Source organism: Lotus japonicus, chromosome 1 (genome assembly GCF_012489685.1).
Source record: "Lotus japonicus ecotype B-129 chromosome 1, LjGifu_v1.2".
Lineage (NCBI taxonomy): Eukaryota > Viridiplantae > Streptophyta > Magnoliopsida > Fabales > Fabaceae > Lotus > Lotus japonicus.
In genome coordinates, this window is record NC_080041.1 from 39780864 (window position 1) to 39807850 (window position 26987).

At 40.9% G+C, this 26987-nt stretch overlaps 2 protein-coding genes across 2 annotated transcripts; one reads left to right on the top strand and one right to left on the bottom strand.

Moving 5' to 3' along the window:
* Nucleotides 1–9082: 9082 nt before the first annotated feature.
* Nucleotides 9083–15762, top strand: LOC130735682 (uncharacterized). Its single transcript, XM_057587595.1, has 2 exons — nucleotides 9083–10778; nucleotides 15704–15762. Exons 1-2 carry the CDS (start codon nucleotides 9083–9085, stop codon nucleotides 15760–15762), a joined length of 1755 nt encoding a protein of 584 aa, XP_057443578.1.
* Nucleotides 15763–21843: 6081 nt separating this feature from the next.
* On the bottom strand, nucleotides 21844–23722 carry LOC130735691 (uncharacterized). The gene is made up of 2 exons (XM_057587603.1): nucleotides 22713–23722; nucleotides 21844–22606 (listed from the first exon to the last, which is right to left on the bottom strand). The coding sequence occupies exons 1-2, from the start codon at nucleotides 23720–23722 to the stop codon at nucleotides 21844–21846; spliced, it is 1773 nt and encodes a 590-aa protein (XP_057443586.1).
* Nucleotides 23723–26987: the final 3265 nt, after the last annotated feature.

Here is a 26987-nt window from a genome sequence, read left to right on the forward strand (position 1 = left end):
TCTTAAGAGGATACTAGTGAGAAAATCAGTGTATTTTTAGTCACTTAGAAGGTAGCAAAGTGCAGTTGTAACACTCATTGATTTTAGTGAATTACCTTCATCAGAAGAAGGAAGAAATCACCTTCACGGGTGGACTGGATTAGCATGAGCTTTTATCTCAAGTGAACCAGGATAAAATACTTGCGTGCTTCACTTCTTATCCCTCAGCACCTAGTTCTTATCTTTGAGTTTGGAAAAAGTTCAAAAGTATATCCTTTATTCGAAAACTCTATTCAAACCCCCCCCCCCCTTTCTAGTGTTTTTCGCACCTTCAATTGGTATCAGAGCTCCGGTTCTGATTTAAACACCTAACAGTGTTCAGTGATCCAGAACCTAGTGTGAAAAACAAACGATGGCCCAAGCCAATACTTCCGCTGACAACAACAACCAACTCAGAGCACCAATCTTTTATAGTGAAAAGTTTGAGTACTGGAAAGATAGAATAGAGAGTTATTTCCTTGGCACTGACCCAGATCTCTGGGATATGGTCATGGAAGGCTATACTGATCTAGTAGATGCTTCAGGAGTGAAGATCCCCCGTTCTGAAATGACTGACGCTCAGAAGAAGCGTTTCAAGGATCATCACAAGGCGAAGTCTATACTATTCAGCTCAATATCATATATTGAGTATGAGAAGATCTCTGACAAAGAAACAGCAAAATCTATCTATGACTCCTTGGTCATGACGCATGAAGGAAATGAAGAGGTCAAGGAAACCAAGGCTCTTGCCCTCATACAACAATATGAGTAGTTTAAGATGGAATCTGGTGAAACCATTGAGGAGATGTACTCAAGGTTTCAAACTCTGATTGCTGGAATCAGAGTGCTAAACAAGGGCTACTCTACTGGTGATCATGTCAAAAAGATCATCAGAAGTTTGCCTAAGGAGTGGATGGCTTTTGTCACTGCACTGAAACTCTCCAAGAATCTGAACTCGTTGAAGTTAGAAGAGCTCGTGAGTCATCTCAGAAGCCATGAGATTGAACTCAAAGAGCACAAGCCTCAAAAGAAAGACAAATCTATTGCTCTTAAGTCAAAGTCTGACAAAGCGAAAGCTTATCAGGCAGAAGAGGAAGATTCCTCTGAAGAGCTATCAGATGCGTCTGGTGATGAAGAGCTATCTCTTTTCACAAAGAGATTAAGCAAACTCTGGAAGAACAGACATAGCAAAGGCAAAGGACCAAAGAAAAGTTCAGGAAGATTTGAATCTTCATCTGGTCAGAAAAAGTCATATGGAAAGGAAGTCACTTGCTTCGAGTGCAAGGAATCTGGGCACTATAAGAGTGACTGTCCCAAGCTAAAGAAGGACAAGAGACCAAGAAAAGTCTTCAAGAAGAAAGCTCTCGTGACCTTCGATGCGACTGACTCTGATGAAGCTGAGTCAGAAGAAGATGAAGCTGTGGAGGCTCTGATGGCTACCACCAGCAGAGGTGCTGAAGCTTCAGAAGATGACTCAGACTCTGAGAATGACGATGAGGTATTCTATAATTTTTCTCCATCTGAGCTAAGAACTGCTTTATCTGAAATAATGGAGAAACATGATGTTCTGGTAAATAAACATAAAGAGCTTAAAAGAAAATATGCTGTTAAAACCAGTTCATGAGAAGTCAGTCTCTGAACTCATAGAAGAGAACTATTCTCTTAAAAATGACAACTCTGTTCTTCGTGCTAAAAATGCGATGCTAGAAGATCAACTTGCATCATCTGATGTTAAGCATGAGACATTATATGAGAAAGCGTTTCAAAGGTTCCTAGCCAAGGGCATAGACAGAAGTCTTATGGCTTCAATGATCTATGGCATAAGCAGAAATGGGAACAGTGGCCTTGGCTACTCTCAATCCATGAGAGATGAGTCATCTAAGCCCAAACGCGAACCATTGCATAAGCATTTCGTTCCCGCTGGCACTGTCATTCCAGAAAAGGTTACACCAAAGGTGGTAAAACCAAAGGGAAAATTTAAACTTGACATGTCTAAATATTATAATCAGGTTCCTATGTATTACCCTCCTGTTGCACCCAAAGTTCCAAGAACTTCTGGGAAAACTAACAAGAAAGGACCCAAGATATGGGTACCTAACACAAAAATTATTCCTATTGCAGACATCTTATGCAGCTCAGTTAAGACACCTGTCATGGTACCTGGACAGTGGATACTCGCGACACATGACGAGCATAAAGTCTATATTCCAAAAGCTGGTACCGCTTAAGTCAGGAGGAGACGCTGGCTTTGGAGGAAACCAGAAGGGAAAAATCATTGGAAAAGGTTCCATAGGAGATGGAAAAATTCCAGTTATCAATGATGTACTTCTGGTGGAAGGATTATTGCATAACTTGCTCTCCATAAGCCAAATTGCTAACAAAGGTTATGATGTGATCTTCAATCAAACCTGCTGCAAAGTTATCAGTCAAACAGATGGATCTGTTCTGTTTTCTGGGAAGAGAAGAAATGATATTTACAAAATCAAATCCTCTGAACTGCTATCTCAGAAGGTCAAGTGTCTCATGTCAGTTAATGATGAGCAATGGATCTGGCACAGACGCCTAGGGCATGCCAGCCTCAGGAAGATCTCTCAACTCAGCAAGCTAAATCTCGTCAGAGGATTGCCTCGTCTGAAGTATTCATCAGAGGCTCTGTGTAAGCTTGTCAGAAGGGAAAATTCACCAAGAAACCCTTTAAAGCAAAGAATGTGGTATCTACAACAAGACCCCTTGAGCTACTTCACATTGATCTCTTTGGACCAGTGAAAACTGAATCCATTGGAGGAAAAAAGTATGGGTTAGTCATTGTAGATGACTACAGCAGGTGGACATGGGTAAAGTTCCTAAGGCACAAAGATGAAACACACACTATGTTTACCAACTTCATTACTCAAGTTCAGAAGGAGTTCCAAACTTCAGTGATTACTGTCAGAAGTGATCATGGTGGAGAATTTGAGAACAAAGCTTTTGAAGAATTGTTCAACTCCCAAGGAATCTCTCACAACTTCTCCTGTCCTCGCACTCCCCAAGGAATCTCTCACAACAACCTGATATCTCTTACTTCCATCCATTTGGAAGTACTTGCTACATGCTCAACACTAAGGAGCAATTGGGTAAATTCGATTCTAAAGCTTTAAAATGCTATTTTCTTGGTTATTCTGAAAGATCTAAGGTTGTGTTTGGATGGAGGAATGTAGAAATCCAAGGGATTTTAAATGCTAGGGAATTCAATTGATTCAATTGAATTTCCTTGATTTTCAAATTCCCTTGTTTGGATAAGGTGATGAAATTCCATCAATTTTAAAATTCTTTGTTTGGGTAATGCTAGGGAATTCAATTGAATCAATTGAATTTCCTTTATCTTATTTTTTTAATCTAATTAATATTATTTGAATAATTATAATAAAATAAACTTAACTTAAAATCATCCCATAATTTTATAATCGGCCCAAACCCCCTGAATTGACTCAAAAATCTGAAATTAGTTGGATCACAACAGTGGCATAATGAAAAGTTGGAAACACTGTGTTTTTAACAAGTGCGAACATCAATCCAAACAAACATTCATAGAGATATCACATTTTCTATTATTTAAATTTCAAACTGTGTTTATAACAAGTGCTAACATCAATCCAAATGAAAAATAAATAAAACAAAGTCTCAACAGTGGCATAATGAAAAGTTGGAAACACTACAAATGAGTCCATAAACTATAGCAAATTACGAATCAGTGCATAAAAGCTAAGATGTACACTACAAATGAGTCCATAAACTATAGCAAATCACGAATCAATGCATAAAAGCTAAGATGTAATCTTTCTTTCTCTCCATGGGAAGAGCTTTCAAAATCAGCAAGGGCACGGTCCATCTCCAAGTTCCAAGTAAAGTAAGCTCTGCTATCATCTTTCTTATCCTCGTTACTAGCTTCCGCCATTTTCCTTTTTCCCCTCATCTCTCCTTCAAACATAAACAAACATTAGACAATTACTAATAACCAGAAGAATTTTGAAATACATCCACAGAACTGAACAAAGATAATAGCAGCAAAATGAGCTTCTATGATTGAATACATCATGTGCAGAAATCATAAGTGATTATGATCCTGATTGCTGTTACAGTTTATGGTAGGTTATTGTCTATTTGGAAATCAATACTGCATGTCATGTGCCCACATCTAGGATAGACTTGATACCCTATTCGAATTCGGGCTAGACCTAACTTATCCCCAAAGACCAAAAGCTAAGGTCAAGGTGAGGATTGCTCTACCATATATAATGACTTATTAAGCGATATCACTAGTCAATGTGAAAAATAAAAGTCTGAATCATATTACACCCTTTAACTAGAAAGATCAGCAATTCAGCATTACTCATACAACAAAGAGCTAATGAAAAAACAGAAGACAAAAACAATAAGTAAACAAAATAGGAAATGCTATACAACCTGCTCTGCAGCCCGACCAACAAGGGTTCAGAATGTTCCAAGAACCAACCTGCAACAGCATGGCCTGACTCATGGTAAGCGATAGTACGCCTTTCCAGCTTGCTTATTACCTTGATATGAAACAGGGTATTAGATAAACTTTAACCAGTAACTGAAAAAAGCAAAGTGAGAGCTCCAAACTCAGTTCAATACTTTCAATTCATTGCAGCCTATAGTCTTCATATATCATGAAGTCTTAAATTGCAACAACAGCCAAAGAACAACTATTTCTGCAGATTAGATACACAGATAGAGTAGAAGATTTGGGGTATAATGGACAGTCTACTCAGGAACATTATCATTCTCCATGGTACGTAACCAAATATCATGTGGAACAATATTTATTAAAATAAATGAACAATATTATCTGCTAAAGCTTCATTTTTCTCACAATGATGATGAAAGGAAAGTAATATGGAAAAAATGAAGGCTACAACTATGCCTATAGTGTACAGATCTTTTATAAACTTAATTACTAAGCCCTACCCTGCCTATTTCCTATAGGCTAGATCTTTCTAAATATGAATATAAAAACTAAAAATGGCATACCTTGTTCTTCTTCTCCAAACCACCAATAATCCTATCAATAGCTGCCTCAAAATGGTCCATTGTGACTTGTGTTTTGTCACCTCTTGCAGCAATCAGAGCAGCTTCATTGCAAACATTAGCAATGTCGACTCCAGCAAATCCTGGAGTAAGGGCTGCAAGTCCATTTTTCGCCTTTACTTTTAAATCCTGAAATAAACATATATGTGTTTGGTTTTATGATGAAATGTTCTAAAATAAATTCAGACTATAAGCTGCAAGTCTTATCTCTGTGCAGATTATAAAACTAAACTTGGACATAGTAGCAGAGTTGATGGACCCCTTTTCCAACTAAACTTAATCTATTCCGGAATAACCACAGCAATGAAAATGTAATAAAATCTCCTTTACTCCATAAATTCTTTTTGCTGATAAATTAATTCATCTTTTAATACTACCTAGTTATTATAGCAAGACAATATAGCAGCAGCAATGAACGTCTGAAGTGTAGTGAAAAGTTCTTTCTATCCTAATATGTCCATGGTTGTTTTGAAATAAAACTCACTACAAATATTAAAATCACAGGCTTGACTATAAGATGAAATGAATAACTTTACCTTCTTCTTTCTGCACTTCTTGGCAGAAGCAGAGTTGCTAGTGTATCCACTTATAGCAGTAGCCTGAAATATTTTTCCGATCATCAAGGATTAGCAAAAAACAGTGACAATAAACACAAATCACTGTCATGATGACAACTTGAATAATGCTTGAGGAATGCAATGCACCTTATTATATATAACACACATCATGCTATTGCTACTTGCTATAAAAATACTCTTTATTCATCAAACTCCTTCTCTGCATAATGGGTTTTTGTCCCTTTGTTTCTCCCCAAAACCATCCTAATCTAGAAATCCACCTACAAAAGCATACCATCACCATGGAAGGACCAAAGAAATTCCAAAAGGGTGGTTGGAAATCAAGGTGGGTCAAGGCCAAGAGCAACAGAGGATTAAAGTACCTTTGATTTACACATGAATTGAGGCCTAGTCAATTTTCAGATTCAGTTTGAGCAATTCTTATGTAACTCTAATTATTGTTTTGGTAAAAAAATAGAAACTATTGCCTTCCTCACCTATGTTCATCTGCTTCTGAACCAGGCACAAAATGGAGAAAAAAAACATCACAAACCCAGTACTAGCATCAACGAACAAAACTCAAGACAAGAACAAAACAGATATTTTCAACTCCAAAAACAAAATCAAATTCGAAAAAAAAAAACAACCACAACAACAATACTGCAAAATTTGTGAAAGAATCAAGAGATTTTACCTGAATCAAGAGGGAAGAAAGAGCCACTCCATGAATCGGGAGAGCAAGAACGAGAGAGCGAGATTGCAGAGAGAGTGAGATCGGGAGAGCGAGAACGAGAGAACGAGATCGCGAGAGGGTGAGATCGGGAGCGAGGGTGAGATCGAAAGAGCGAAATTGCAGAGAGAGTGAGATTGGGAGCGAGAACGAGAGAGTGAGAGACACGAGCAGTGAGGGATTTTCCAATTACTTCCTATTTTGAGGGTATTCTGATTACCCGATAATCCCTCAATTAAATTACCTCTTTTAATTACCAGTATTTTCAGAATTCCACACATAAATATCCAAACAAGGTATTTCAATTTAAGGGATTTAAAATACCCTCTAGAATTACATTCCCCCCAAAAATCACCCCATCCAAACACAACCTAAAGGTTTTAGAATTTATAATATTATTCATCAAACTGTTGAGGAATCTATCCAAATTAGATTTGATGATAAACTTGGCTCAGAAAAGTCAAAGCTATTTGAAAGATTTGCAGATTTAAGCATTGATTATTCGGAAGCAAATCAACCAAAGAACAGCTCAGAGGATGTTGCTCCAGAGGCAGAAGCATCTGAAGTTGCTCCAACAACTTCTAATCAACTTCAGAAGAAGAAAAGAATAGCCGCCTCTCATCCAGAAGAACTGATTATTGGCAACAAAGATGCTCCCGTCAGAACCAGGTCTATGCTCAAACCTTCAGAAGAGACTCTTCTGAGTCTGAAGGGACTTGTATCTCTCATTGAGCCCAAATCAGTTGATGAAGCTCTTGAAGACAAAGGATGGATTCTGGCAATGCAAGAAGAGCTAGATCAGTTCAGCAAGAACGATGTATGGACCTTAATGCCTAAACCCAAAGGTTTCCATGTCATAGGAACCAAGTGGGTATTCAGAAACAAGCTGAATGAAAAAGGAGAAGTAACAAGAAACAAGGCAAGACTGGTGGCTCAAGGCTACAGTCAAGAAGAGGGGATTGATTACACTGAGACCTTTGCTCCTGTAGCAAGGCTTGAAGCTATAAGGCTACTGATCTCCTTCTCAGTGAATCACAACATCATTCTCCATCAAATGGATGTCAAGAGTGCCTTCCTCAATGGCTACATTTCTGAAGAAGTGTATGTCAAGCAACCTCCTGGCTTTGAAGATGACAAACATCCAGAGCATGTCTACAAGCTCAAGAAGTCACTCTATGGACTGAAACAAGCTCCCAGAGCATGGTACGAAAGGCTTAGCTCCTTTCTTCTACAGAATGAGTTTGTAAGGGGTAAAGGTGACAATACTCTTTTCTGCAGAACCTATAAGAATGATATTCTTATAGTTCAAATTTATGTTGATGACATCATTTTTGGTTCTGCTAATCCCTCTCTATGCAAGGAATTTTCTAAGTTGATGCAGGCTGAATTCGAAATGACCATGATGGGAGAACTCAAATACTTCCTGGGAATTCAAATAGATCAACGACCAGGAGTCACCTATATCCATCAGAAGAAGTACACCTTGGAACTTCTGAAGAAGTTCAACATGAGTGACTGCAACATCTCTAAGACTCCAATGCATCCAACATGCATTCTTGAGAAAGAGGAAGTTTCCTCTAAGGTTTGTCAGAAGCTCTATCGTGGAATGATAGGCTCTCTTCTTTACTTAACTGCCTCCAGACCTGATATATTGTTTAGTGTGCATCTCTGTGCTAGATTCCAATCAGATCCTAGAGAGACTCACTTAACTGTTGTTAAGAGGATCCTCAAATATCTGAAAGGAACCACTAACCTTGGCTTGATGTATAGAAAAACATCAGAGTATACACTTTCAGGTTTTTGTGATGCTGACTTTGCTGGAGACAGAGTGGAAAGGAAAAGCACCTCTGGAAGCTGTCATTTCCTTGGAACAAATCTTGTCACTTGGTCAAGCAAGAGACAGAACACAATTGCTCTATCAACTGCTGAAGCAGAGTATGTCTCAGCTGCCACATGCTGTACACAAACCATATGAATGAAGAATCATCTTGAGGACTATGGTTTGTCTCTGAAGAAGATTCCTATTTACTGTGACAACACAGCTGCTATCTCACTCAGCAAGAATCCCATTCTACACTCAAGAGCAAAGCATATAGAGGTAAAGTATCATTATATTCGTGATCATGTTCAGAAGGGCACTCTATCATTAGAGTATGTTGATACTGACCATCAGTGGGCAGATATTTTCACTAAACCCTTAGCAGAAGATAGGTTTTTATTTATTCTTGAAAACCTGAACATGGACTTTTGTCCAGAGTAAGGTTTTTCTCAGAACTTCTGACCTTGGTACCTCTGAAGTCATCAGATGTTACCCTTTTCAGAAGGTACTCGATCAGAAGCACTTAACCCACTGGTTAAACTTCTGTGGTAGGCAACAATACACGTGTCACTTCATTTGTGACATAGTTCCTTGAGTCGCGTGGTGTATCTGCCATAATGATGATGCCTACTCTCCTCCACTATGCTATTTTCAGACTATCTATTTTACAACCGTTGATTTTGCTTTTACTTTTTACCTCTTAAAATCGCAACGGTTACCATTAAACCCACTATACGCACTTTTCACACACGATCTTCCACACACTTACACAGACGGTTTTTCAAACTCTTTGTGTGCATTGCATTCATTCATACTCCTCTCTCCAATATTCCTCTCTCTCTGAACCCTAAACCTCACTACCTGAGAATCATGGGCAAATCAAGGAAATCAAGAGCAAGTGTTACTACTTCTTCCAAACCAACCGCCGAAGACCAAGAAACTCAGAGATTTGAAGCAGCACAACAAATTTTGAACACACCCAATGTGGTTACCTGCGTCAAGAAAGTTGAAGAACTGGTTGAGTGCAACGAAGCAATAGTGGACTTCGACAACCTGGCTGATCATGGGTTTGATATCAGGGATCAAGTCAACTTGCAAGGGTGGTCTGGTTACTTTGATAGGCTCTGCGGTCCGATTTACAACAAACTGGTTGTAGAATTCTGGAAAAACGCAGTTTGCAACGACTACTATGTCGTCTCTCATGTGCTGGACAAGAAGATTGTAATTTCAGAAGAATCCATCGCAAAGCTGCTGGGTATGGAGTTCCAACAAGGAAAAAGGATCAAAAACGTTGATGCTAATGTTCCTGGGATGAGGAACTTAGTCAATAAGGAGATTTATGATAATTGGTCTCTGAAGAGGACCAAGTACAACATAAAGGATTTGAAGCCAAACATGAAGATTTGGCAGAAGATTTTCATATCCTGCATTCACCCCAGAACCGGTGGAACTGATTATCTTAATGCAACTCAAAAGGTAATCATGTACTATATTTCTCAGGGTGAGCCTATATGCCTGCCGTTTCTGCTTTTCAACTATTTGAAGGAATGCGTTGAGAAGTCAAGGACCACAGCTACTGAGAACAAGAGGTCAATTTCTTACATTCCTTATGGAAGGTTGCTTTCAGATATCTTCATCCAGAATAAACTAGTCAAGACCTTGTCAGACCTTGGACTTCATGAAGATCTGACCATGTCCATTGGTGATGCTCTCAATGGGACCAAGTTGAAAAGAATGCAAATCATTGAGAAAGTCCAAGTTGAGCCCACAGAAGACACATCTGAAGAAGTTCGTCAGAAGAACTACCCTATTGAAGACTATCCTCTCTGGTCCAAGAAGGACAATCCAGCAAGCATTCTGGAATATGTAAGAATGCTCAGAAGCAATGGAGATCAAATCACTCTTGAAGAATTTGTCAGGACTCTTCCTGACAGTCCTCCTAAAATGCCAACAAGAAGAGCCAAGAGAACAATCAGCAAGCCTTCAGATCCCAAAGGCAAAGGGATTCTGATAGAGAAGACCAAGAAAACAAAAGCAGGATCAAAGTTCGTAGTAATCAGGGAACCAGTTCCAGAACCCTCTCCTGAAAGAACTCCAGAAGAGTCATATGAGGAATCTCAATCTGATGATTCTGAAAGCTCTATGGATTCTTCCTCTGGAAACCAAGAAGAAGAAGTTCCACCAAGAAAGAATGTCAAGAGGAAAGCAATTATTGAAGAATCATCTGATGAGGAAACCGAAGATGATATTCCTCTGGTAAAAAGGCAAAGAATTCAAATAGCTCAAGTTGAAGAAGATGTTGAGCAGGATGACTGTGAGATCATTGAAAATGTGCTCCAAGTAATAAGGGAATCAGAAGAAGCTGAAGATTCCACTGATTCAGATGTCGAGCCCATAGGCAAGAGGCTAAAACTGCCTCTGAAGGGTCCACTTCAGAAGAAGGAATCAGGACCAAAACAAACATCTGAAAAGATCTCAGAAGTACAAAGAGAAAGGAGGTCAAAGACAGCTTCAGATCCTGCAAGGACTGCTAGACCCACCAGATCCACCCCTCTCAGAGAATCAAGTAAGGAACTTACTAAAAGCATTAATTTAGATTCTGCTTTAGTAGTTATTGTAACACCCCGATTTCCAGGTGTCACTTTAGTAACTAAAAATAAACTTTACGCGAAAAACGGGTATATTTTTTTTCGTTCGATTCCTTTTTAAATTAAAGCGATAGAACATAAAGACATAACCCAGCAAACTAAACTAACCGATGTACATCAAATATAAACATGTACAGCCTCAGCTTCACTCCCACGTCACGCGCACTCGCAGTGACTCCAAAGCGGTGTGCCCGTAGGCCCCAAAATGGCCCCAAAAGCAGAAAAAAGATCATACGTCGGTCATCCAAGAGAAAGTCGGCCCCAAAATGGCCTCAACACAAGACCCCTATAGTCCGACAGACTCTCTGTGATCCTCAGCAAGAGAACCACACAAAAAGCCATGCATCGGGAACCTACACTGTCCCAAAAGCAAAACGAATCAGAGCTCTACACAAAATATGACGCCTGCCTAAACCTACCCTTCCCGGTAATGAGTCCACAGCGAACTGAAGTTGGCAAGTTGAAGTTCAGCTCCATGCGTCGTAAAACTCCTTTCGTCAGACGTCCACGCTCGTCAGTCCGGTCCTCCATGACCCTTCCCCGGTACGTCGCCCGATGACCCACAAGATAGATCACCCAAGCGGTGGGGGCATGTCGGTCAACCAGCTCAAACCTGATCCCCCCCGAGGGAGAGACCATCGAAACCCAATCCACCGTCGACATCTAGCAGCAGGCCGACCGACCAAACACAAACATGAAACCAAAGCCAAGGCGCTAAGGTCAACTCACGGAATAGAGTAGATATACAAACAACATGTGATTGGGGAATATATATATGTTATTATATATATATATATAAATATATTCCTAGCATGTTATCGGCTCTAACAATAATTCAGTAATGCAAACAGCACACAATTCCAGTCAAAGTGAATGTATGCGTGAAATGCAATTCAATATGATCCAGATAGTTGTTTGGGATGGGCACCATCGAGTCAGTCCTAACACAGGCCTAGTGTTTAACCATTTCCGCTCGGGTGTCGCTTACAAACCCATGCATAGTCGGATCAGCCCGCTATGCCGAAGATACACCCAGGTGTTCTTCGATGAAGGCAATTCCCCAACCTTCGTGAAGCATTCCCGTTCTTCACTAGTGAAGCATTCCCGTTCTTCACTATTGGTGAAGCATTCCCGTTCTTCACCGAATGATGCATGATGCAATATGGTTAGCCAAACATCGAATCGTCCTCACAACACAAGTGTTTAGCTTAAAACCCAATTTCATAACCCAAGAGTTTAGTGTCGGTCAATACAACACAACTCCAACAACAAGAGTACTAGAGTACTCGGTGACTTTCAATCATCACCGTAGATCGCCTCAGTGGCTTTCCCCAATTCCCAGTAACTTCAAGACTTGACGACTTTTCCCCGTCTTTCGCAATCATAACCCATTCAAGTTCCCTATGGTTCATTCGTTAATGAAAACGTTTCGAATTTAATTAGTCAGGTTATGAGTTTAATTCTTTGAAGACTAAGTTCTTTAAGGCCTTTAGTTTTCGAAATTCTATTCATTCTAAGTTTTCCAAAAACCCACCAAATGTAACCCCTGGGGAAAGTCTAAGTATATAAACGATAGCTAAGTCTCAACCCTTGAGTTTGGACTTGCCTAGGGTTGTTCAACCAACCCGAAAAATCAAAAGGAATCAGTTCAGTAATTCTTCGCTCCGAAGTTGCGTCAATACGCACAATTCAATAACATCCCAATATCATAAGTTATGGAAAACATCATAACATTAATTCATCATCATAATCAATATCAAAGTAAAGTATAAGTCGAATTTATCGACGCCTATCTTGCAATCTTAGCTAATATGTAAGTTGCCCTAACCTCGAGTTGCTCCAGCCTCGTGGTCTAAGTTTCCTTCACACAAATGCTCTGAAAAACCCAAAGTTCCTTCAACTGAACCTCGGAGAAAACAAAGCAGAATCCAAACAAAATCGATTAGCTCGATCACAATACAACTCATTAACGATAGACAAAGCATTAAAGCTTCAGAATACAACAATCGAGTACGAAAAGACAAGTTTTCGAAAACGAAAAACTCCCCCCCCCCCCCCCCACACAAACATGCTCTCGGCCACTATGCACAATTAGGGGGGTCGATTTTTCTTCGATCTAATCTGATTACAAGGTAGTTTTAGGGTAAAACTAAGGCAAAGAAACTGTCGGAAAAATTTTCGGACGATCGGATCGAAATATGGCTATTCAGGGGCGTTTTGGTCCAAAACAAAAGCTCAAAACCTCAAAGTTAAAACTTCGGAAAACAAATTTGACAGCGATGTTCCTAACGACATTTGTAACAACTAATCCTAAAGCCACGAAGTCGGATTGCGACTTTTCGACATTAAAGTTTCGAAATGTGCGCAAAAAGGGTTTTGAATCAGTTTTTCAGATCCTTGACAACTCGATCAAAATCGGCGAATACCGGCGAGTGTTCTAGGCTCTTGGGCACGTACAGAAGATATCCCAAGCGAAAAATCAAGAAAAACGGATAGTTTTACGAAAAGCTCGAAACTTTGAGCACATAAACAACTAAAGAAAAGCAGTAGAAACGATGATCAGAGGTAAGAATCAAGCTAGTTACCTCGATACCTTGAAGTAGGAACGAACTGCGCGAAGATTGGTCGAGTTTCGGAGAAAATCTCCTCTCCTCTTTTCTCTCCTCAAGCTCGCGGCTCCAATGGAAGAAAATGTGAGATATTTTGAGTTTTTCAACTATTTATAGGAAGGTGAAATCGCGGGAAAATGAAAATTTCGCGATTCTGATTTTTGCAGCACGTTCATCGGTGAATTCTAAGAGAGATTCTTGCGACAGAATTCCAGAACTCAAAACAAATCTCTAACATTTGGGAAAAACGATTCAAAACGATCCAAAAGCGGTGTAAGTTAATCTGTCCCGAAAAACTACTTTTTGCTGTGAAGGTCAGACGACAAAACTTCGTTCTGAAGAAAGATTGGAAACATCGAAACAAATCTGGCAACGCGAACGGAAACTTCGTTAAAAGTTCCGAATAGAAAAAGTCTTCATTCAGTGATTGAATTTAGGGTTTTGAAGCAAAGAAATTAGCGTCGTCGGACTTCCGAGAAGTGAATACTTTCGTGCGTACAGTCCAGGGTTCCGAAATGAAACACTGGTCGAAGAAAAAATAAGGAGAACTTTTTATTTTCCCAAGGATTTGAAATCTCACTTAAACGTTGCTTTAAGAGCGAAATTAGCCTATTCTGGACACTCTCGCCATAAGGCAGGTGTACAGACGACTCGCACTAACTCCTAAAACAACTATGAAACATTCCTCAAGCAATTCCTGAACTTTCTTCTCCATTAAACTTTCTCGAACAGTGAACTCCTGTCACGCTTACACTGATTCTACGCGTGAGTCGGAAAATAAACTTGTTCTGCAAATCCAGGTCTTACAATACTCCCCTCCAAAAAGAAAGTTTCGTCCTCGAAACTCAGAGTTCTGCGAAAAGTCCGAGATACAGTTCCTTGATCTTATCTTCCAATTCCCATGTAGCGTCTCCCGTATCGTTGTTCCATATCACTTTCACTAATGCAATCTGCTTCCCTCTCAGCTGTTTCACTCTTCTATCCCCAATACTTACTGGCGGTGCCTCAAAGGTCAAATCATCCTTCAGTTCAACGTTGTCTGGCTCGATTACATGAGTCGGGTCTGGAATGTACTTCCTCAACTGCGACACATGAAAAACATCGTGAATGTTGGAAAGAAACGGTGGTAGCGCAATCTGATACGCAACTGGTCCAACACGTCGAGTGATTTGGTAAGGTCCAATGAATTTTGGCGTGAGCTTCCTTGACTTAATAGCTCGTCCAACTCCCGTAGTCTGAGTTACTCGTAGAAACACATGGTCACCTTCTTCAAACTCTAGGGTTCTGCGTCGCTGATCAGCATAACTCTTCTGTTTGCTCTGTGAAGCTCTCATCTTTTCTCTGATCTGCTTAACCTTCTCAGTCGTCTGTTGCAGAAGTTTTGGCCCAATCAACAAACTCTCCCCATCTTGATACCAACACAACGGTGTCCTACACTTTCGACCATACAAAGCCTCATACGGTGCCATCCCAATGCTCGCATGAAAACTATTGTTGTACGTAAATTCGATCAATGGCAGAAGATCATCCCAGCTTCCTCTGTTATCTAACACACAAGCACGTAGTAAATCCTCTAACGACTGAATAGTTCTCTCTATTTGCCCATCAGTTTGTGGATGATACGCCGAACTTAAGCTCAACTTGGTTCCTAACGCATCATGAAGAGCTCCCCAAAAGTGCGAAGTAAACTTCGGATCCCGATCAGACACAATGCTCGTCGGAACTCCGTGTAGTCTCACAATCTCCGCCACATAAATCTCAGCCAACTTTTCCACGTTGTAGGTAGTTCTAACTGGTAGAAAATGCGCTGACTTGGTCAAACGATCCACAATTACCCAAATTGAATCGTGTCTCTTCTGTGTTCTTGGCAAAGCTACCACAAAATCCATGGATATACTATCCCATTTCCATTCTGGCACGTCTAAACTCTGTAGCATACCAGCAGGTCTTTGATGCTCTACCTTAGCCTTCTGACAGGTCAAACATGCAGCTACATACTCGACCACTTGTTTCTTCATTCCCGGCCACCAAAAATTCAGTTTCAAGTCTTGATACATCTTTGTCATTCCAGGATGAATGCTCCATTTGCTCTTGTGTCCTTCGTCCATGATTAGCCTTCTCAATTCTGGATTGTTGGGTACACAAACTCTGTCTTTGCATCGTAGGATATTGTCAGTTCCTATCTTGAACTCCAGGTCTTTCCCTTGAATTACTAAGTTCCTCTTTTCTAGCAGAAACACATCTTGCAATTGTTGCTCTCCAATCTCTTTCATCAGTTCACTGGCGATTCTGATCATTCCGAACTTCAACTTTCCCTCAGACGGTGTCACACCTAATCTCATATCTCGAAATTGTTCCAGTAACTCCAGCTCTTTAACCATCATTGACGAGACATGCATCTTCCAACTCAAAGCATCAGCAACTACATTTGCCTTCCCAGGGTGATATTGCAGCGTAAACTCGTAGTCCTTGATAAACTCCATCCACCTTCGTTGTCTCATGTTCAGCTCCTTCTGATCGAACAAGTATTTAACACATCCCAAGCCTTGATGCGAAGCATCACAATAAACTTCATAAGGTTCCTCCGGTTGTGGCAAAATAAGCACAGGTGACGTCGTCAAACGTTCCTTCAGAGTCTGAAAACTTGATTCACACGCCTCAGTCCATGCAAAAGGTTGATCCTTCCTCGTCAGTTGAGTCAAAGGTCCAACAATCTTGGCAAATCCCTCAATGAAGCGTCTATAATATCCAGCTACACCCACAAAACTTCTGATTTCTGTCACTGTCTTCGGTTGCTCCCAAGCCAAAACAGTCTCCACTTTCGCTGGGTCCACAGCTATGCCTTCCTTTGAGATAACATGGCCTAAGAAATTGACTTCCTCCAGCCAGAATTCACACTTGGAAGGGTTCGCATACAGCTTTTTCTCTCTCAACACTTCCAAAACTTGGCGCAAATGTCCTTCATGTTCCTTCGCGTCCTTCGAATATATCAGTATGTCATCAATAAACACCACCACAAACCGATCTAAGAATTCATGAAAGATGCGGTTCATATAATCCATGAAAACAGCAGGTACATTCGTCACTCCAAACGGCTTCACTAGGTTCTCGTAGTGTTCGTAGCGAGTTCTGAAAGCAGTCTTCGGTATATCCTCAGTCTTCACTCTGATCTGATGATAGCCTGACTTTAAGTCTATCTTGGAAAATACAGCAGCCCCTCGTAATTGATCCATCAAATTATCTATCCTCGGTAACGGGTATATGTTCTTGATCGTCGCCTTGTTTAGTTGTCGATAGTCCACACATAATCTCGACTTCCCGTCTTTCTTCTTGACTAAAAGCACTGGCGCTCCCCACGGTGAAACACTTGGTCGAATGAATCCCTTTTGCCGAAAGATCCTTTAACGACTCCGCTTCAAAACTAAACGCCCTAAAATCCTACGTATCGTACCCATAAGGAATTTCCCTGAAATCCTAGCTTCCTTATCGACGCATCGGTAAAACAACTTCCTAGCTCAGCGTGCTATCCTAGACCTCGTGTAACCTCTATAGTTAAATCACGAGCAACTTTGAATAAGGTCCTACTAGGGATAATAATCATAAGATCATAGTCTAAGTAGTAAATACAAGTTAGGCGCGTCACACTCGTTTCGAAGATAAAGGAGTAAGTTATTTCTAGAATAAGAAAACAGTTAAAATATTATCGTCGTCCCCACGCTCTTCCTCGTTCAACTCCTCAGCTCTTGCACCCTCCTTGGTGTGAACCTCTTCCTCTGCAGCAAGTTGTTTTCCTTTTCCAGTATTCCCTGATGATTCGCCCTTAGGTGCCTTGCAATCTCTGGAGATATGTCCCGGTTGGTTGCAATTGAAGCATAGACTTCCCTTGATTTTGCACCTACTGGCATAGTGCCCGATGTCCCCACCGTTGAAGCATAGAGGTCCCCCGTCTGGACACTTGTTATTGTAGTGCCCCAATTTCCTGCACCTGTAACACGTCACTGTTTTTCCCGAAGTCTTGTTTCCTGTCCCTCCGGTAGCATCATTCCCTTTCATCTTACTGTCAGACGTTCCCCCCTGGAGTGTCTTGCAGTTCACAGCTAGATGCCCCTCTCGGTTACACTTGAAGCATCTTCGTCCAATCCCTGAGCACTTGTTAGTAAAATGCCCAAACTTTCCGCAACGAAAACATGCACACCTTTGTCACCAACTGGCTTCCCTCCAGTATCAGCATTCGTTGGTTCGTACGCTCTTGAGATAAGATCTCTTCCCTCGGGACGCTGATACGGTCCCCACTGATGGTAGCTCTCCCTTCCGTTGTAGCCTTGGGAACCTGACCTCATTGGTCCCCCAGCTCCTGTTCGGTTCATTCCTCTTTGTTGATACATCGCCGTCGCCATCAGTCGTTGGTGATGCTCACGTGTAGCCTCTTCAGCGCGCATATAAGCGTCTTCCGCAGCCTGGTTCATCATTGCCTCGATCAGTGTAGCTATTGCCTCCGCCATCCGGTTAGGGTCCACCATCCTATATCTCATCAAACGTCCAATTAGTACTAACCATAAGGTAGTACCAGACAAACCATCCAATATGATTAAGTAGTAACGCAAACAATTAGAGCGAAAATCGCTCTGCAGACAATCAATTTTCACTCTTTGCAGAGTCACACAACCTAGCACAGAAGACCTATTCCCCAAAGACTCCCAAAAGACTCGACTAAGCTCTGATACCACAATGTAACACCCCGATTTCCAGGTGTCACTTTAGTAACTAAAAATAAACTTTACGCGAAAAACCGGTATATTTTTTTTTTGTTCGATTCCTTTTTAAATTAAAGCGATAGAAAATAAAGACATAACCCAACAAACTAAACTAACCGATGTACATCAAATATAAACATGTACAGCCTCAGCTGCACTCCCACGTCACGCGCACTCGCAGTGACTCCAAAGCGGTGTGCCCGTAGGCAAATATATACAGAACCAGTAGTGATAGTAATAAGATCATACGTACAGTCATCCAAGAGAAAGTCGGCCCCAAAATGGCCTCAACACAAGACCCCTATAGTCCGACAGACTCTCTGTGATCCTCAGCAAGAGAACCACAGAAAAAGCCATGCATCGGGAACCTACCCTGTCCCAAAAGCAAAACGAATCAGAGCTCTACACAAAATATGGCGCCTGCCTAAACCTACCCTTCCCGGTACCGAGTCCACAGCGAACTGAAGTTGGCAAGTTGAAGCTCAGCTCCATGCGTCGTAAAACTCCTTTCGTCAGACGTCCACGCTCGTCAGTCCGGTCCTCCATGACCCTTCCCCGGTACGTCGCCCGATGACCCACAAGATAGATCACCCAAGCGGTGGGGGCATGTCGGTCAACCAGCTCAAACCTGATCCCCCCCCGAGGGAGAGACCATCGAAACCCAATCCACCGTCGACATTGGCAGCAGGCCGACCGCCCAAACACAAACATGAAACCAAAGCCACGGCGCTAGGATCAACTCACGGAATAGAGTAGATATACAAACAACATGTGATTGGGGAATATAAATATGTTATTATATATATATATAAATATATTCCTAGCATGTTATCGGCTCTAACAATAATTCAGTAATGCAAACAACACACAATTCCAGTCAGAGTGAATGTATGCGTGAAATGCAATTCAATATGATCCGGATAGTTGTTTGGGATGGGCACCATCGAGTCAGTCCTAACACCGGCCTAGTGTTTAACCATTTCCGCTCGGGTGTCGCTTACAAACCCATGCATAGTCGGATCAGCCCGCTATGCCGAAGATACACCCAGGTGTTCTTCGATGAAGGCAATTCCCCAACCTTCGTGAAGCATTCCCGTTCTTCACTAGTGAAGCATTCCCGTTCTTCACTATTGGTGAAGCATTCCCGTTCTTCACCGAATGATGCATGATGCAATATGGTTAGCCAAACATCGAATCGTCCTCACAACACAAGTGTTTAGCTTAAAACCCAATTTCATAACCCAAGAGTTTAGTGTCGGTCAATACAACACAACTCCAACAACAAGAGTACTAGAGTACTCGGTGACTTTCAATCATCACCGTAGATCGCCTCAGTGGCTTTCCCCAATTCCCAGTAACTTCAAGACTTGACGACTTTTCCCCGTCTTTCGCAATCATAACCCATTCAAGTTCCCTATGGTTCATTCGTTAATGAAAACGTTTCGAATTTAATAAGTCAGGTTATGAGTTTAATTCTTTGAAGACTAAGTTCTCTAAGGCCTTTAGTTTTCGAAATTCTATTCATTCTAAGTTTTCCAAAAACCCACCAAATGTAACCCCTGGGGAAAGTCTAAGTATATAAACGATAGCTAAGTCTCAACCCTTGAGTTTGGACTTGCCTAGGGTTGTTCATCCAACCCGAAAAATCAAAAGGAATCAGTTCAGTGATTCTTCGCTCCGAAGTCGCGTCAATACGCACAATTCAATAACATCCCAATATTATAAGTTATGGAAAACATCATAACATTAATTCATCATCATAATCAATATCAAAGTAAAGCATAAGTCGAATTTATCGACGCCTATCATGCAATCTTAGCTAATATGTAAGTTGCCCTAACCTCGAGTTGCTCAAGTCTTGTGGTCTAAGTTTCCTTCACACAAATGCTCTGAAAAACCCAAAGTTCCTTCAACTAAACCTCGGAGAAAACAAAGCAGAATCCAAACAAAATCGATTAGCTCGATCACAATACAACTCATTAACGATAGACAAAGTATTAAAGCTTCAGAATACAACAATCGAGTACGAAAAGACAAGTTTTCGAAAACGAAAAACTCCCCCCCCCCACACAAACATGCTCTCGGCCACTATGCACAATTAGGGGGGTCGATTTTTTTTCGATCTAATCTGATTACAAGGTAGTTTTAGGGTAAAACTAAGGCAAAGAAACTGTCGGAAAAATTTTCGTACGATCGGATCGAAATACGGCTATTCAGGGGCGTTTTGGTCCAAAATAAAAGCTCAAAAACTCAAAGTTAAAACTTCGGAAAACAAATTTGACAGCGATGTTCCTAACGAAATTTGTAACAACTAATCCTAAAGGCACGAAGTCGGATTGCGACTTTTCGACATTAAAGTTTCGAAATGTGCGCAAAAAGGGTTTTTGAAATTCGTATTCGCCTAGGACAGATGTGATGCCCAATGTTACAACAATGTGTAGCACAACAAAACACAATCAGAGTATTAAAACTAAACAAACAGTTAAACAGACAAACACAAGAAGTTGTTAACCCAGTTCGGTGAACATCACCTACGTTTGGAGGATACCAATCCAGGAGTCAATTCACTATCAAATAATAGCTCACAGGTCACATGAAAGTCCCTCCTATACCTATGTACTCCCCCTTAGTATAGAGCCTCTTTTATGTCCACCACTATTACACAAGTGAATCTAGCTTAGCCCTTCTCCTCTAAGCTATGAGAAAACTTTCTCTAACCCCTAATGACCACTGCCACAGCGATCAAGTCATGTTTATCAATAAACAAGTTTGATGAGATTACAACTCAACTAAACAAATCAACTTAGTACTTAGATGAACGAAAGCACTAAGTTGGTACAAAACTCACAAGAGGACTCACAAACAAAAACCCTAAGATCAGTATGTATCACTCTGAATCCCCTGTACAACTAGGGTTTATAAGCTCCTTTATATAGACGTTCACTTGAGGCTTGGATCTTCAATGGGCTGAACGTCATAGAGTCCACTAACACACTTCTGGAAAGAATCTTCAAGGAATCAAATCTTACCAGAATAAAATAACAGAACCAAGTAAAACAGAATTCAAACTTTGAGATAGACTTGGTTCACACGTTATCAATCTTGTTACTTCAGCCAAGATTAAAACAAACACGCCTTCAGAAGATAAAACGCACAGCATAGAATAAATCTTCTGAATCCCATACAATCAGCAACCTCACAACAAACTTGACTTTAACGAATGAACCAACAACATATGAAATTCCACCATGTTGCTCCAGATGTTGGCACATATGGTTGCACATCATGGTTTGAGCAAAATGCAGCCAATCAAAAGAACTACAATCTCCCCCTTTGGCAAATTTTTGCTAAAACATGATCAGAAAGCCAAACAATGCAAAAACAACAATACTCATCCATTAACACAAAACAGCACACAGCATATGATGAATTGAACACACTAGGAAAACAGAGCACCATACTTAGTCTGAAACTCAAAAACACTCAACAGCAACAACAGCACAAACACAAGCAACAGTACCATTCTCCCCCTTATTAGCAGAATTTGTCAAAGGGTGCAGAGAGCCAGCAGAAGCCAACAAAATATTACAACCAGATTGAATGAAGAATGAACAAATACACTAATCACTAGCATTAGTGTCATCATCAGAAGTACCAGCATCATCTTGATCATTAGCAGCAGCATTGTCGTCAAGAGGCCTCTTGCCTTTAGTCAACTGCAGAATGAGAGTGTCCATATTCTTCTTCCTCAATGTACAACTAGTAATTGTGTCCTGAAGCATCTCAGACACCGCAATAAGCGCAGCAATAGGAGTCTCAGGAGTCTTCTGAGAGGAAGTACCCTCCCCCTGAGTCATCTCAGCCAAACCAGCAACATCAGAAACATGGGCACCAGCTAGCAGCCTGTAATCAATAGTGAGAAGACTAGCCTTCTTGCTAGGAACCTCATCAACAAGGAGAATTTGAGGATGTTGACTCAAGATAATCCCACAAAGTAAACACGGAAACCCAATAGGGAGCTTGACAGCAAAGGTGTCAGCATGCTTCATAGTTTGAGCAAAGACATATTCACCAAAATCAAACTGAGCCTTAGTACCAATCAGATAAATTAATTTTGCCAAACCTGAAGAAATATCTGAGTTGTGGGTGGTAGGAGCCCAATTTGCAGCACCAATGTGATTCAAGATAGCATACTTTACACTCAAATGAGTAGAAGACAACAAGCCTTTGACAAGCCATTCCATAACCTGACCAGCCGTGAGTTCATTAGTGATAACACTCAAGGACAGCTCTTCATTTCCTGTAGCAATAGTGCTCCTTCCCAAATACTGATTAATGATCTCAGGTGAAAAATGTACACACCTACCACGCACAAAAACTTTCCTGAAATCAGGATGCCCAGACACAGTGCAATTTGTAGTCACATTCACAATAAATTCTCGCACCAACTTGTCATAGCAGCCACCAATCTCAGTAACAGTTCAACAACCCAGCAGTCTCAATAAGTTCCATAATTTCTTGACAATGCAAAATCTCACCAGTCAATTCCCTCTCTTGAGCAATCCTGCGCTGATAAACATACTTCCACTTACCAACACTTTCTTCAGAGTGAAAGGAAATGTTATCCAAAGGAGCAGCAGGCACATTTTCTGGAATTCGTTTCCCAATCTTGCGCTTTCGAGCAGCAGAACCAGTGTCTGACTTATCCAACTCCACAGTTGGAGTCGCATCAACAACAGGAGTAGCATTATCTTTGTGAACCTTTCTCTTGACATTCTGAACAACAGGAGTATCATCATCAAGAATAATGACCTTCTTGCGCTTCTTGTTCTCACTCAAACCCAAACCTAACTTCTTGCCAGAGGAACGCGTAGAGTACTTACGAACAATAGTCATCTTTTGCCTCTTTGAAGCAACAGAAGCAGAAGCACCAAGGGTGTTGATCAACACCTCATCAGATTCTGAGTTTTCCATGACATCCTGAACACCCTCGACATGCATATCTTTATCAACAGAGGGAGTAGAGTTGGGAACCATTACCTCTTCCTCAAGATGATCAGAATCCTTGTTGCAATCAGTATCAACACCGTGGCTTGATTGATTGTTGCTTGGTGATGGAACAATTGGATCTACATCTGCATGTAAAACTTCCTTGAGAGGAGTTTCCAACACTTCAGTGATACGAAGATCAGCAACATCATCACCTGTACTTGGGTTGATTTCAGCCTCGGAATTTACTCCCTGGGTAGCCTCAGAGCTTCTCGTTACCATCTTCTTCTTTGCTTTGGACGCATCTGACTTGGATCGTGCCTTTTTCCCTTTCTTCTTGCACGGATCAGACGATGGTTGAGGAATACCTTGAGCAATTGCGATTTCAGAGGTATGAGGAGAGGATTTTGAAACCCTTGAAGATTTTGGGGTTTTGGATTTCAAACCCATTACCTTTACCCCGTAAGCATTCATCTCAGGAGTGAGTTTCTTGCTAGAATCTTGACTCATGGTGAAGAGGACACAAAGAAGGAAACACGGGTCTTCAAGAAAAAGATGGACGGTTTTGGAGTGAGTTTCAGAGATTTGAAGTTGTGCAGTGGAGGTGGCAGGAGAGGTTATCAAGAAACAATGGAAATTCCTGATTAAGCGTGCCTCAAAAGTAATGACAAAATAGCCGTTGGCACACCAAAATCCCTTTAATTGCTATAATTCCTCAAATAAGCAGACACCCAATAACTGTCTCAATTTTTCAAACTGTGTGGCATCCAGAGCTTTGGTAAAAATATCTGCTAACTGCTTTTCAGTTGAGACATGCTCCAAAGTAACAGTACCATCTTCAACTAACTCCCTGATGAAATGATGACGAATATCAATATGTTTTGTTCTGCTATGCTGAATTGGATTTTTGGATATGTTGATGGCACTTAAATTGTCACAAAACAATGTCATAACATCTTGTTGCACATTATACTCCTTTAACATTTGTTTCATCCACATCAACTGAGTGCAATTCCTCAAGCAATTCCTGAACTTTCTTCTCCATTAAACTTTCTCGAACAGTGAACTCCTGTCACGCTTACACTGATTCTACGCGTGAGTCGGAAAATAAACTTGTTCTGCAAATCCAGGTCTTACAGTTATTCCTGAGCAACCTGAGCCTATATCTACATCTCTGCCAACATCAACCCAAACAGCTCCCACTCAAACAGAACCTCAAACACAAGCCTTTTCTCAAGCTGAAACACAAGCCCCCCACTCAAACATCCAAACAGCTACCACTGCCATTCCATCCATCCATATTCAAACCTCTTCCACATCCACCACAACTAAACCTATACCTTCCTTCAATTCTTTCATTCAAGGTATCGTTCAAAGTGAGGCTACCCTGAGAAATTTGGTTCAACACTTCTCTCCCAAACCTCCATCCACTTCAAAGACCCTCCTGTTAACTCAAACTGGTGAGATCCCTGCTGAGGAAGAAAAAGAGGATGATGATGTTCAGATCCTTGAACCTCCTTTCAATGTGAAGCCTATTCAACAAGTGGCTTCCAACTTTGAAGATCAACTCCAAGATGTTGCAGAAACTTCCTATGTATCCTTGTCCAATTATTCTGCAGTGAACTCACGAGATCTGAGTTTTACCTCCCCTGAGAAGACTGCTACCTCCAGGCAAAGGCAAGTGACGATCTCTGAAGCTGAGCATATGGATGAATCTGACCATTCAGGAATAGAGAAGAACCATGCAATTGATTCTACTCCTTCAGGACAACCCAGAACTCATAGTTCCAATGCTTCAAGCTCAAATGCAACCAGAACTCCCCAGGCTGTCCTGACCTTGGCAACCTCCTTCCGACCTCAAAATCTCATTCAACTCATTTAGGAGTTCTCTGAAGAGGCAACCAGAAGATTGAAATGGTTATATCAGGTAACTGATAATCAGTTTGATGCTTCATTTGTTGATGGTTTGTGGTCTGCCTTCGGAAGATGGTCAGAAAGCAGAGCTTATGAATTTCAGAAGCAGCTTAGCAGTGAGAAACGTCTGAGAGTTCATAATGCGTCTGAGAGAGCTTATGAGCAAAGGCAGAGAGTGTTGCACAGAGTTTGTGAACCCTTGAGAAGAGTTATGGCTGAAAGAAACTATGTTGTATCTGAATGTACCTCAGAAGATGCTGAGATGGTTTCTGCAGAGGTTGCAGAAGACAGCTCTGAAGGAATAGTTATTCTGGAAGATGCAGATGTTAATGAAGTTGAGAAGCAAGTGCCAATTCAAGTTGATGCTGAAATTCCATCAGAGGCAGAAGTCCCTACCCCTGTCCAAGCTCCAGAACCTTCTCCTCATCCAAAAGTTGCTACTCTTGCTGCCAGGATTGACAGAATTCAAGATGATCAGCAGAGATTGTTTCAGATGGTTGAGCAAGAAGGACTTGTTCAGAGTGAACAAAGCAGGCAGATTCAGGAATCTTCAAGCAAAATGGAAGCCATGCTGAAGTATGTGATCGAGAATCTTCCCTCTTCATCAAAGCATTGAACCCCTCTCATCTATCTTGCATGCATTTGTTTTAATTGTCTATGAATTTATCTCATGTTTGACTGTGTTAAAATCTAATTTACTTATTCAATGCACCGTCCACTTAGTAACTCACATGCTTTTATGATTTGATGAGTTTTATGCATGTTTTTCTGTTACTTTTCTTCCTTATAATCTCTACGTTCCTTCTTCTTCATCACCACTCAATCCAACTAAATTCCATTCATCTCAATTCTCGTCTCTTCTAAATCAAAATGACTACTGTCGAATTGATCTCTGAATTCAAGACTATGGTATTTGACCAAGTCTTTCCTTGGAGCGTTAATTTATCTACCTCTCAGATTTCTCAAGCTCTTATGAAGATTGAGAATCTTCTGAATTGTTGGCTGACATCCCATCAGACTCACTGTCTTCAGAATCTTCAAGAGGTTCTGAATGACTTCCTTCGTCTGGCCTTTCGCCGGAAGGACCTTGAAGCTCAGTTCGAGGGCATCTGTATGCTCCTTGAACATGAAGAAGATCAAGACCAAGCCGATCAGGATGCTGTCCAGGAGAATGAAGCTCTGAAGGAAGAACTGGCTACCCAGTTAGCCTCCATTGATCAGGACCTGCGTCCCCTGCATCTTCAGCTTCTCTCCATGAAGAACTCCCATGCTTTCCTATGTATCTAGGACTAGTTTTCTTCATTCCTCTCTATCCTCTGTACTCTTTCTTCGTTAAGTAATAATAACAGCGTCTTCATGCATCATTTACTTGATTGTTGTTGTTATTGGATTTGTTTTTCACTCTTTTTGCTTATGACAAAAAGGGGGAGTACATAAAATGGTTTTGATAAACTCTTTCTTATATTATATAAAACCAGTAGAGGAGAATAAGTATCAAATACTTATAGCACATAGATATTGCCAAGCGTCTTAAAATAAGGAATACATTTTGTTCATATTCTGAACTTATTTGCTTCTAACGCCTTATTCCAATTATACCTGGACAATATTCTATGTTCTCATGCGATCTACGCAAGTTCTGATCACATAACTAGACTCCGAATCTAGACTCTTCATCACTCATCAAGTCATAGATTTAGGGGGAGTCAGGGGGAGACCCCAGTTCAGAATCAGGTGTTATCCCAGATTCAGAAAGAGCAATACAAACCGTTACACAAGGATAAGTTTAATCTCTTATCTCTTCTCTCTTGTGTATTCAGTTTATTGTTTAAGAATTGTTCATCAAAATACTTGTTTTGTC

What these genes read in the sequence shown, in the direction of transcription:
- LOC130735682 (XM_057587595.1), top strand. Translation starts at nt 9,083, where the DNA reads ATGGGCAAATCAAGGAAATCAAGAGCAAGTGTTACTACTTCTTCCAAA. An exon ending in CACCCCTCTCAGAGAATCAA is followed by an intron (nt 10,779 to 15,703) that starts GTAAGGAACTTA and finishes CTTTTCTAGCAG; the next exon opens with AAACACATCTTGCAATTGTT.
- LOC130735691 (XM_057587603.1), bottom strand. Translation starts at nt 23,722, where the DNA reads ATGAGTCAAGATTCTAGCAAGAAACTCACTCCTGAGATGAATGCTTAC. An exon ending in GAACTTATTGAGACTGCTGG is followed by an intron (nt 22,607 to 22,712) that starts GTTGTTGAACTG and finishes TCCTGATTTCAG; the next exon opens with GAAAGTTTTTGTGCGTGGTA.